Below are 13,470 nucleotides of genomic sequence, written 5' to 3'. Positions count from 1 at the left end.
TTTACTAAGCAATATATGATCCTGTAAATACATCAGAAACCCTATAATAGAGGGGATATGAAATATTAATTCCACGAGAATACAATGTGCATTTTGATAAACAAATATAGACCGATTTATACCCATGAGTAGTAGGCTATAGTTCCGATTACTCCGAATGAAAGACCTTGTTGTAAATCAAGTAGTTGTCTTTCCTATTAAATGTTGTCTTGTGTTGCTTGTCTCTCACTTTACTCCCTGGAGAATAGTGAAGCTACAGTATCTCTGGACAACTCTTTCTAAAGCACATACATGCAATATCGGAACGACACATCAGTAATAAAATGTGAATACAACAAACATCTAATTTTATATTAAAACACGACAAAGGGATCTCAAACAGCTTTTTATTACATTTTTCAATCAACAGTACAATTTAGTACAGTATCTATCTTGCATCCAGCTCACCGTGTAACACCAACAGACTGAAATGAAATACAAAAAGTGAAAAGGTACATAAGGGTGCAGAGCTCTATAATATTAATGGAAAGAGAAAAGGGAATCCATCTCAGTTGAATTGCATTTTCACTTGTGGCCACACACGAATACATCACATTTATTGTACATCATTGCAGAAAAAAAGAAAAGTGAAAATATGTCACAACTTTAACAAAAGTGCTTCTGTATACAGTGAAATGTTGTCATTCAGATGCTCTGATTTTTCATTTAAGACCAAGAACAAAAATGTACAAAAGTTTTAGTATGGACAGTATGTGAGGAAGCTTTTGTTCCATTGAGTGTGAGGATTTGGAGAGAAAAAGGTTTGTCAAGGATAGAAATCTCACAATGATTGTTATATTTATTACAAAAATTGGCATCAATAGAACTGGTAAGCATAATTTACACTAAGTATGCAGTCAATATTAAGTTTTTCTCCATTCTTGCTTACTCTGGTGCATAGCATTACCAGTATTAGTAAATGATGTATGCAGAATTTGAGCCAAAAATTGGCTTGTGTTAAGTTCAATCAATAGGTTACTCTCATTTTCAGAAAAAAAAAAAAAAAAAATCTAGGATTTTGCACCATTGAAAGCAAGTCTACAGCATGCACATCTAAATTAACTCATGGCAGACAAAATTAAATGTCAACTTAAAACAACAGACCATTATTTTCAGACATTGATTTGTACATTTCATTCACAGAGTTGCAACTGCAGTCCCAAGCAAAGGAAGTGTCTATTTAGTCAGGTGAGGTGTTTCACTCAAAGTGGATACTACACACATCCCCCCATCCATATAATAAAATCCAGCCATGCCCCAATTATCTCAGCACCTACCTTGCTACCCCACCCCTTCCCACCCAAAGTCAAAGGCATGTACAAGAATTAAGGGGGTTAACTGGATAAGTTACTCGTAATAATTCCTTTTGTACTGGAATGAGCATTCATAACTTATAGCATGTGCTTGGTTAGTTAACATAGTATTAGTTTAGAGGCAAAGCTTCTTCATGTGCAAAAGGCTGTGATGAAACAAAAACAGCTAGTATATAAATACATCATGGACATTTTGAAAGCTGCTCGTGTAATATGATCCAAGCTTTACTTGCTGCATGTTTACTCTCTTCTGTCGTATATGATTAAACTGGATTAGAATGACAAGCTGTATTCAAACATATCTAAAACCACTAAAGAAATATGACAAAAGGAAAGCCATCAAGAATAACAAACCATCAGAATAGAATTCTTTAAAAAAAAAAAGTTAAATAATTTGTACAATTACACTCCAACATTTGCTTCCAAGACGCACACATTTGCATGGGATGATAGTGTTGTTTTCTCTTTCAAGGTAACATAAAATGGTCCAAGAAGGAATGCACAAGTTTCTGATTTGATACCACAGGAGATCCTTTGTTAACTAGGTGATAAACAATTGTGCTCTTCTTTGTGTAGGAAAGGCATTGGTTTCCCTTCGTTTTTGTGGTGTCCATGTCCGTTTAAACAGTGTTGAAGAAGATGCTGTGAACATTCTGAAGTTGTAATGGTCTTCCAGTCAACTTTGGAGTTAAAAGAACATCTGGGAACAAAGACAGAGGAATTTTAAAATGTATCTTGTCTGACTTGATCTATATGCCAATTTAAAGTTAAGTGATTTTAGGACCTAACAAGCAAAGGTCTGACAAAAAGCTATGTAATGACACAGACCAGCTTAAACATTAAGGAGGCTGCAACCTGCTGCAGAGCAAGTGTAACATGTTTGGAATTAAAAGGAGGCTGCCAAATGTAGTAAGTATTTTATGAATTTATTAAAAAAGAAAACGTTTGGTGAAAGAATTTGGTGTAAGTAACAACTCTAAAACATAAACATGGTGTTCATACATAATATTCTTTTCCAAGGCTTTAAAAGACAAAAGTTTTTCAACTACAACAAGATGAACATATTTGACCGTGATTTAATTGTAATACACGTTTCAAAATGATGCCGAAGTAACAACATACTGATACCGGTTAGTAAAAACCATGAATTAATGCTTTGACAAGTCCGCAGGCTAAAAACCTTTTTAAATGCGTGTTGTCTGAATGGAAATCGTCTAAGCTAACGCAGTATATGCTCCGACCGTCCACACTCACAACAACGGCCTACACAGACATAAATAAACCAGCGACTGTATTCGCCATGACACCACAGTCTGTGGTTTGTACTTGTTTAACTTTTGTCTAGCTTCTGAACAGATATGAGGAGCTGTGAGCTCTGAGGGCTAACAGCTAACGGCTGATGTTGGTTTTCTGGGGTTTTACTGAAGCTGACGTCACGGCTCCGCCTACACTGCGCTACTATAGTTACTACCCCAGTTCCTAAACTGTAATGGAAATGCGCCATAAAGTGAGCCTGGCCTACCGAGGCCTACCCATACCGAGCGAGGCCGTGTAGTGGAAATGCGCCATAAGTGACTATAGATCCTTTTTGTGGGGCTCCAATTGGACACTTTATAAGATACAGCATGTCTGGTGTGAAATAAATGTAGCTTTTAAAATAAATTATACAGGCAGTTGTAGTTGTTCTGATGCTTATCTAGATTGATTCAAGCTTATATATGCAGTCCAACATAAAACGTAAAGATGTTTCATTGCACTCACGTGGTACTTTTGAGTACAAGAAGATGCTATGCTGCTACAGGCTTTGGACCTTACTAGGAATTAAATAGCTTAGGTACAAATGTAAGAACATGACAAACAATAATGATTTAAAAATATAAACCTTCAGGCTTCAATTCCAGATCTTCAGAAAACTGTCCCAGGATCCTGTCGCGACTGCCATGCCATCATCAGTAACTCCCAGGCAGCTAACGCGGTTGTCGTGTCCAGCCAACACACCTAGAAAAATACAAAAATCGTTATCGAGTCTACAGGACAAAAAAGGCAGGTAAATTAATTTATCCATTATTGACGAACGGATATTCTTGAAACATAATTCTACATAGGGCTTCTATTTGAGCTATGCTTAAGCTACGTACCAGCACGGTCGGCTTTTAGTGTGTCCCACACGTTACAGTTGAAGTCATCATATCCGGCCAGAAGAAGGCGGCCACTCTTGGAGAAAGCAACAGAGGTGATGCCACATATGATATTGTCATGAGAGTAGATCATTAATTCCTGATCAGCACGCAGATCGAACAGCCTGCAGGTGGCATCATCGGAGCCCGTGGCAAAGGCATTGCCATTAGGGAAGAACTAAAAAAGAGAAATTACAAAAAGATAAATCATTAATGCACAATAGAAGAACACAAAACAAAAGTACATCTATATCAAAAGGAACACATCCCAAAATGCTAAATCAAGTACAAGAAAAACTACGTACACAGATGGCGTTGATGTCAGACTCATGGCCGGTGAATGTCTGTCTGCACATGCCCTCTCGAACATCCCAGAGTTTAGCAGAGGCATCACAAGCACCAGAGACGAATAACCGTGTGTCAGGGGCCAACGACAGGCTCATGACATCGCCTGTGTGTCCAGCAAATGTGGTCGTCTGCTGGCCAGTCTCAATGTCCCAAAGTGCACTATAAAACAAAATAACCAAATCAGACACCCATTTTTCCAACATTTAAGATTTGGCCCAAAAATGGTGACTCAGCAACATGGTAAAGCAACTTAAGGAGGGCCATCCTTTTACTCACCAAGTGGTATCCCCAGAGCTTGTAATAATCTGGTTGTCATCAACAAAGCGACAACAGGACAGGTATCCTGATATTCAAAGAATCGATAGAGGAGTTATTGATATGGAATTTCATGTCAGATTCACAGCTAGAAATAGAAAATAAGCAGAGTGTATCATATACCTGTATGTCCAGCGAGCTCACGACTCACACGTACATTCCCCTCGCGGGTTTTCAGGTTGTAAATGGAGCAGATGTTGTCCAAGCCACCACAGGCCACATAATTTCCTGAAGGTGCATATGCACAGGTCATGACCCAGGAAGATCGAAGTGGGATGGCATGAACCTAGAACAAAACAGTTAACCCAGTGTTATTACAGTTGCTAGTTTTACAAGTCTAGTAACTAAACAAGTCAGAATTTATAAATTAAGATTAAGATACAAATGTACCTTTTATGAAAGAGATTGATATGAAATATCCAAGAGGACTTTGACATTATTATAGCACTATGGGGACAACATTATGCCATTAAACTCACTTTTAGGGATAATCCATATACAATTATAACCTACATGTGGCCTGCTATATTCTCAGCAGGTCTAGAGATACATTGGAAGAATTACTCTTTGATCTATTAATTCCCAGTTTGACATATTGCTTGCTTCATCAAACTGATTGTAAATGTTTTTTTTCTTTAAAAGGGCCAAATTGCCTGGTACACAAACTTCTATCCACTTCCACCCATCCCGATAACAGCACACCCGATACACCAGCCCCAAGGCAAAGGCCACAAATGCTTCTCGATCAGCTGATCTGCAACCCTTTCAGATTTATCCAAATGAATGCAGCATAAGGCAGATAGTTAGTTTCCTTCCCTCTATTTCTAGTATAACCTTGTGAGTTCCACGAAAATAGAAGCATGCTGCAAAATTAAGTGCAGCAGGAACAATATGAAACATTTAACAAAGATACACCCAATATTTATATTATTCAGCTGTATCCTGCAGGTTTCTTTTAGAAATGTAGCAACTATTACTTTATTTGCATATTCAAAGCAAAACTGACATCTGCAAGTATCAACTGCTGTTGTTACTACTTTGCAAATAAATGCCACAGATTGGCTTTTGTATATTCAACAACCCCTACTTCAGATATCCCTGTTAAGGAAACACAACTTACCTTATTTGTGGTATAGCTGTCCCAAATAATGAGTTTTCCATCTTGAGAGGCACTGACCAAGAGCCTACATAAATGAGAACAGCTATATTAACACCAACACAACAATCGTCACACAAAATCTATTTTTATCTAGAATCATGAGACAAAAGCAAAGGGGACAGGACTGCAACAGTGTTGAAAAACAAATATAGTTATACGACGGAAACTACTACTACTACATTTAGCGATTTTCTTATTTGTGCACTTTGCTCAACATGTGACATAAAGCAGGCTCAGGATACAACACAACAAGTCACTTCACCTGGAATCTGTTCCCCAATGCATGGCATAGATTTTAGCCAAATGACCCCGCAGCGTTCGTCTTGTACGCATCTGGATTCGGCCAACAGGGTCAATGTTAGCTGTGATCTGTAAAACATCAGGTACTCGGGTTAATTTCAGAACAAAAGCTTTTCTACATTAAACAAAGCCCATACTGCTAAATGTTACCTGTGATAGTGTGGCATCTGCGCATGCTTTCCTGGCATCCTGAAAGGAAGAACAAAATCAAATCTTTAGGGGCAGGATTTTCTCACATCTATTCTTTTTATTCATACGTAACTTGTCATTTTTATATTAATGTTTTGACTGTATGGCAGATTAAAAAAAAGGCTTGTTACTCACTCTGATCTGATTTTTGAGCTGCTCAGCCTCTTGGCGTAACTGGTCCAGTTCACTCATTTTATTCTGCTTTTTCAGTTACCTTACTCCAACTACTGGGGCACTTTTTGATCTAAAAAGAAAGAGTAGCACTTTAATCATTTGCACAAATTGCAGAATATATACTTAACATAAACAAAAAAGCATAATAAAATAATATATCTTAGCGGGTGAAGGGAATGATAGAGGCGGATTGCTGTCAGTTTAGCCAACTTTCCTTTGACTTAATGGTTTACCAAAAATGGCACAGGTAACGATCTTAATATCGTTAACACATCCCTGCTGTAGAGTTGAGATTGCCAGGCTTTGCCAGCATTATCCCGTTCATCTGAATTACTGCGACCCGAAAAGCATGTTCCAAATATAATAATATCTAGAACTAAATTAAGTATCACGTATCAAAGCGATACACTATTTGAAGTAATTTCATTCAAGTTATTTAATGTATTTAGTTAAAGAAGCTTGAAAAATGACAATTCCTCCAGCCATAATAGTGTCCTTTACAAGATACTAACTTTATTTACATGGATTGTGTCTCAGAATAAAAACATATTAAGACCACTACTGGACGAAACACTCCATGGAAGCTTGTTGGATCACCCTAACCGGAAAAAAAGTACATTTTATGTCCATTTCTGCAGCATTCTGTGACACATGAGAATCCTTGTGCTCAAACTTTTTCAATATGTGAATTATGTTTAGGAATATTCATTGTAATTATACTCCAGTGTTTGAGAATGTTCAAAGACGGGGATTTCATGGTTATAAATCAGATGATTCCATATACCTCAACAACACAAAACAAAGGATTTGCAGAGTTGAGTTAATTGAAAGCGGTCTTTATAAAAGAGACGTATTGTCCCCCTTGGTATTTCCATAATGCGTGTAGCAAATCAACTTGCAATATTAAAATCTTTTATATAAAAAATACAAGCACAGCTAATAAACTCGGAATTAAAACAAATCTCATCCAGATTTATCGCGGATTGCGAACAGCGGTGTCAATTCAGTTTGACCGACCCTGCCTTCCCAAGTTAACCCACCTGCTGTAGTCCTGTCAGTAGACTTATGTCACTGGAGGTTATATAACAACATTGAAAATCTTCTTCACCTGACCATGTTATCCTTTAGGAGCATTTTAACACAGGTTACCCTCCTATACCCATTCATCTATAAAAATGGGTGTCATCAAATGTACTTTCCAAACAATATCCTCACATCGTGACAGCAGAATGCCATTCTTGCTTTGATATTTAAACACAATATTCCCAAAATGATAGAAATAAAACTGTTGGCAGATAACCAAGTTTACCAATGCCCACAAAAGTCTATGTTATCTTGTGTTATCTGTCTCTACTAGGGGTGTAACCGTATACGTACCAAAATTATTCGGTACGGGCCCTTCGGTTCGGTACACGTGTGTACCGAACGAATATAAAGTTAAACGTAAAAAATTGAGAACGTGAACAACTTTTTGGAAGTAATCTCAGGTACTGCGTCGCAGCATTCAGAGTAATTTGCTCAGATTGTGTTCAACGCGTCTTAGAGCGTCCAAGTAGTGTTAATTTCGTTGACTAAAACTATGACGAAATATGTTCGTCAACGACCTTTTTTTCCATGACGAAAACGAGACGATGACGAGACGGCACCGACGGCAGTAAACAATAACTGTAACGAAATCATGCAATATCGTTGACGAAAAGTGACGAGACGAAAATGTAGTTTACTAAATAAAAACTAGGCCAAAATCTCTCTTTTACTTTCGTTGACGAAAAACGAGGAGACGAAATATTATCAAAGATAACGTTACATCTCTGATAGTCAGTTTTTCTCCCAGCACTTCCATTTCCGGTGCTGCGGCAGGGCAGCAGCTGGATGTCTGTGGTGCGCGCGGCGGTAGATTTGAATTACACCGGGCAGCGGCACAATATGAACTGTCAGGAAGACTCGGGTCTAACACATGGTCTAACTAACCTTATTTAACAGAAAAGAGTCGCACTCGCGTTAACCGAATACCCCCCCGTCAGCGCGAGTGAGTGATAAATTGTGCACTCGACAGATAATAATGGATTATGACGAAAATTTTACGATCCTGTCTGTCAAAATGACTGACAACGAAAAAGTCTAAAGCCACCACTGCTTGGGAGAAAGAAACAATATGATATTTGGGCCCATTTTCGCTACAATGAGGCGGAGAAAAAAAGCGAATGCATTGTTTTATCAGAAGGGAAGCAATGTGGCCATAACACAGCTGGTAAAAACACCACAAAGCTGACCAGATATTCTCTGCAAAGCTGCATTCTTAATCATTCAACCTGTGTTTTTCATCAAATAAGGACAAGCTATAATCTTATTGTGAAATACGTTTGACTAAAATGACAAATTATTGGTTTTGGCTAGACCAGTTTGACTGAAATGTTCTATATCATCTGATGACTAAAAAAGACTCAACTGTTTTCATTGACAAAAAGTAGACTAACATAATTAGTTTTCTTTGACTAAAACGCTCAGACTTTTAGTCGACTAAATAAAAACAGGATGAAGGTGACTAAATATGACTAAAACCAAAAATGAAATTTAACACAGGACTAAGACTAAAACTAAATTAAAAAATAGCTGACGAAATTAACACTACGACCAAGTCATTTCATTGGACGAGAGGCATACTACGAGAGCTGGTCACAGGGATGCGTTCATATGTAGTCAGTAATTTGAAGAACTGTCGAAATGGCGAACGCAGATAAAGTTGAGCTCGAAAATCCTCCGGCATCATTGAAGTCTCCGGTTTGGGAACATTTTGGTTTCGCAGTTACGTACAAGGATGACGGACAAAGACAGGTGGACCGAACCAAAGCTGTTTGTCGGCATTGTTCAACTAAAATTGGTTACGCGGCTGGCAATACATCACACTCATTTGAAAAGGCATCACCCGAACGTGAATATCACCGGTACCAAAAGAAAAAATACTGAAATGCAAACCCAACTCCCACTAGCATGTAAGCCTCCACCACTCGCAAAAAGTTCAGACCGAGCCAAAGCTATTACAAACGCCAAATATCCTTATGTTGCCATGTTAGCAAAGCGCTACCTGGCTGTATCTGCTACCTCTGTCCCTAGCGAGAGGGTGTTCTCCACAGCAGGAGACATTGTTAGTGCCAGCAGATCTGCCCTTTCGGCAAGCAATGTGGACAAGTTCATTTTTCTTTAAAAAAACATGAAAATACAATGAAAAGCAAGTCCTAATGTCAAACTGACTGCTTAGGTGCTAGTACAGTACCGTTCAAATACAGATTATTTCAGTTCATCGAAATGTTGCACCTTAATGTTTATTTTATTTTGTATTTATTTGAGTGAATATTCACAGTTTAATAATAATTAAAAACCCAAAACTAATAGTTTATATTTTGTGAGTACTAGTACAGTAAAGTTCAAATACAGATTATTTCAGTTGATCGAAATGCTGCACCTTAATATTTATTTTATTTTGTATTTATTTGAGTGAATACATTATTCACAGTTTAATAATAATTTTAAAAAAACAAAAAATATTTTATGTTTTGTGATCATTTGTTCTGCTGTACCGAACCGTGACCTAAAAACCGAGGTACGTACCGAACCGAAATGTTTGTGAACCGTTACACCCCTAGTCTCTACAGTTTAATGAATGTTAATGAATCCTTATGTTTTTGGCATGAACAGACATACACAGAACACACCATCTAAAATAACTTTAATTTGGCCTTAGTGATTTACAATTAAAAATACTGTACGATTCAAAATAACCCTTAAACAGTTGCTTATTTTATTTTTTTACTTAAAATGTGGTTTACCAAACCATAAAACTGTTATTGTAAATCCAAAAGCGGGATAGCCTGGAGTGATGTTAGAATAGGACAGAGTTTTAAGTATTTCACATTGACCTCTGTGGATGCTTACAGTTAAGGAGTTCCTCTCCCTCATCACTTCTCCTTTCCAAGCGCCTGATCAGGGTCAGCTGACTGCATGATAAACAATGAGCAGTGGCAAACAGCCTGGAGTTGTAGCTCAGTAGCTTATTCCCAGGTCCCTTAAGGGCAGTCTGTTCCTGCTACTTTCAAAAAGGTGTCTCCTGCATTTCCACTAAAACATTTCTCTGCATGAGTTTACATCCGTTCTCAAAAGGCCAAGTCTGCTTATCTGTACTGTTAAACGATGATAATGCAATATTCCACAGGTCTAAAGCTGGATCATAGAGAAAGCCATAACCAGCAATATCACTGAGCAACTACATAATCCTAAAAGCTCAAATCCTCCGTCAATGAGTCTTTAATCCTATCCGTGTCCACTAACATAAACAGCTGGCAAAGCCGGTCCAGGCATTAGAAATATGTTTCCCAATCATAAAAGGATGATATTAATCTTAATTATTTTACACACAACATGCTTAAAGCAAGTGCCTGGATTTTCAGTGTGAAAATCCAGGCACTTGCAGTGAGATCTCAAGCCTAATACAGTACGGTCACTCCCTTCTATATTTCCAATGTAAACAGCCGTACTTTAATAAAATAGGATAAAGTTGCACTTGCCAGGAAGGATTTTTTTTATAATAAATCAATTTTCGAATGTTATACTCATACAATAAAGTAAATTACTTAAAATACTGTAAGGCGGATAGATATAACATATTAGAGTACAATAGCTACTGTATCAACATACCCAACTCGCATGTTCTAAATGATGTCTGTGAAGAACAGACATCTGCAATCTGTATGTGTTGTACCGATAGTTGACTTAGTCACTGTGTGCAGTACTGTGATTTGCCTACAACAGTAGACTAGTTTGCATTGTATTTGAATGGCTGCTGGCTAGCTGTTTCAGTCAGTTTGTTACTCTTTTAAGAGGGTTGGGCTACCATAGCTCAGCACATATATCCGGGAAAAACTCAGCACCATTGTGTGGCAAAAATATAAGGATTGCACTTTAAGTATCTGACTTCCTCTAATCGAATTGTTAAATGTACTCAAAGATGCACAGTGTAATGATAATATGACTTGCACTGATGGAAATCTGAGGAGATGCAACTAAACGCCATCTTGCAGACTGCTGCTAGTTAGCTTGCTAGCAGGCTTGAGAGTGTAGGCCTACAGGCAGAGCAAGTATTCAAGAAAGAAAAAATAGCGACATTGTATTAGTAAGAATGTCGCTAGGTATTTCATAATTACCGGTAAGCAAGCAAAGTCGGTACAAGTAAGTTCAATTTCGAAACCAACACGCAAATGTCTCGTAGCATCTAATGCAAAAAAATCGCAACCACTCACTAAAGGGTAGACTCAGCTGCTCTTCCGCAATTACACGGAATGCTATGTAGTTAGCTTAGTGGGTAAACCTGGAAACTACGTGGTTGCTTGGCCTCCAGAAATCCAATTAGATATATACGTGCAATCTTGTTAAACCCGGCGGTGCACGGATGATTTGATTAACGTGAATACTTGATTTATTTGGTTTTCTAATCCTGAAGTGAACCCGAGCCAGTAAAAACTGCAAGGTCGGGAGGCGATGGCCTGTTTGACTTCAGTAAGCAACAAATGCAATAACAGAAGCGGGTGAATTTTCATTAAGTAGATGACCATCTTTCATCCATCGCTGTATTACTGCCAATTGGCTAACTGGAGATAAATAACTAACGTTACAAACCTAAGTTAAAGGCGGTGTACCCGGCGCCGCCGTTTCGTTGCAGGAAGGCAGCAATATGCTAACTTATTACTTCGGCTTGTAAAAAAAAAAAGAAAAAAAAAAGGGGTGTTAACGCGCTCCAATAACTCTCATTAATAACACATAGCCGATGTGTATAAAGGGTGCAATGTTCACGTAAAATTGTGATTATGGCTGCTCTGCTATTGCCAATTGAATAACCAATATTTGTTGTACATTTGTTTACGGGACGTTTATTGTTACAGCCCAACCCAGTGTGTCATCATCAACTCACAGCAATGTCTCTAAATGTAACATTTTGAGTGTAAATCAACCCATGAAGCCTAAGCTGCTGACAATATCACTGCAGTTGTCATCAATACCATTTTGGCATTAACTGGCTAGTACTTTTAAGTACTGTAGTTTAGGCCAGGGAGCAGCAGGGCCATCGCTGATATGAAAACCTCACTGGCCAACACTAACGTTACTTCAGCGCCAGCTCTCGCTGCCATTAACAGTAGATAGACTAAAATGACTGGATGCACTTGTGTAAATATACGTTTTGCTGCAATCTGTTTAACCAGCGCAAATACTGAGCATCATGATCCACCTATGTAGACACTTTTGTACCTTAGCCAATTGTATTTGCTCATGATAAAACAGCCAACTTAACGTTAGCCAACCGCAGCTAACTAACTAGCTATCGCTGCTACCCCACCCCCGGACCGTTCAATTCCGCCACAATTCATCAGCTAATGGTATTAACGCTTTCCGTGGAAGGTATGGAAACAGCATACATGTAGTCTGTTTTTTTCTCCTTACCTGATTCAATTTGCGTTTGTTTTTGGGTTTTGGCATTGACTGAAAAGCAAGACGGTGTATACCTCCGATCCACGCATCAACGAACACCACAACGCTAGCTCACTAACTAGCTAGCCAGCTAGCGGTAGTTTTCCGAGGAACAGCCCTTCCCGAACACTACGGCTAGGGAGCTTGACAACCTCAGTCAACCAACCGGAGAGGGGAGGGGAGGAGGGGGTATCACACCCACTAGCAGTGCACTGAAGACACTGCACACAAGCGTACACAAAGACTAATCTTAAAAGTCACTATACCTCATTCAACAAGACAGCCTACCGTCTTCTTTTTGCCCAGTTTAACATCTGCCCTTTCCGAAGTATGTTCACTCTCGTCCGGACATTCGAACGACGAGATGGGCGCGGTAACCCTGCAGTCAGCGCTGGGAAACCCCACGCTGCAGCAGCGACGATGGGTAGAAACGTATGGTAGAAACCACAGATCGGTGTTCTATTATCTAAATCTGGAGATAATCGATAATTTTAAACAAAATGTAGCTCTTCTCGTTTGTAATATATGGGCATCTCAATTCTAGCGTAGGCTACAAAACATTATGTTGCCTCAATTCATTGGAAATTGTGGAATGCAAACTCCTGTTCATGATCATTTTGAGCCATCAGAAAATATCATTCTAATACAATATTAGATATATAATATAATATATAGGTATGCTGATCTTCACAATGTCCTATGTTGCCTTACAGCCAACATCACCTTTGGAAATACTAATGGTGGGTGGGACACTAGGCCTACTTTGGTTGTAGGGGAATTAAAACCTGTTACTTTAAATCATACTCTTCTAGTTTATCTTTTGTCTTTCATCCAAAACCAGTTCCCTTACATGTGTTATAATCCCTGCATTTGTTAAGGACACCTTTAGTTCATCCCCACATAAGACAAAGTCTTATTCTAGCCCACACAGCATTGTGTA

The 13,470-nt window shown here is 38.5% G+C and overlaps 1 protein-coding gene across 4 annotated transcripts; it reads right to left on the bottom strand.

Moving 5' to 3' along the window:
- Positions 1–369: 369 nt before the first annotated feature.
- gnb1b (guanine nucleotide binding protein (G protein), beta polypeptide 1b) lies at positions 370–12,953 on the bottom strand. Of its 4 annotated transcripts, none has more exons than XM_034219135.1 (11): positions 12,819–12,953; positions 5,976–6,084; positions 5,802–5,840; positions 5,614–5,720; positions 5,313–5,376; positions 4,316–4,478; positions 4,154–4,220; positions 3,835–4,036; positions 3,491–3,707; positions 3,235–3,350; positions 370–2,052 (listed from the first exon to the last, which is right to left on the bottom strand). In XM_034219135.1, the coding sequence occupies exons 2-10, from the start codon at positions 6,030–6,032 to the stop codon at positions 3,244–3,246; spliced, it is 1,023 nt and encodes a 340-aa protein (XP_034075026.1). In that variant the 5' UTR covers positions 6,033–6,084; positions 12,819–12,953; the 3' UTR covers positions 370–2,052; positions 3,235–3,243. The 4 variants fall into 4 exon arrangements, with proteins under 4 accessions (XP_034075026.1, XP_034075025.1, XP_034075024.1 ...); XM_034219134.1 differs by having other exon boundaries at positions 12,797–12,945; XM_034219133.1 differs by lacking the exon at positions 12,819–12,953 and adding an exon at positions 12,504–12,785.
- Between the last annotated feature and the right edge of the window lie 517 nt (positions 12,954–13,470).

This window comes from Gymnodraco acuticeps, unplaced genomic scaffold (genome assembly GCF_902827175.1).
Source record: "Gymnodraco acuticeps unplaced genomic scaffold, fGymAcu1.1, whole genome shotgun sequence".
Taxonomy (NCBI): domain Eukaryota; kingdom Metazoa; phylum Chordata; class Actinopteri; order Perciformes; family Bathydraconidae; genus Gymnodraco; species Gymnodraco acuticeps.
The sequence above is the reverse complement of the archived record's forward strand: the minus strand, read 5'-3'. Positions and strand labels throughout refer to the sequence as shown.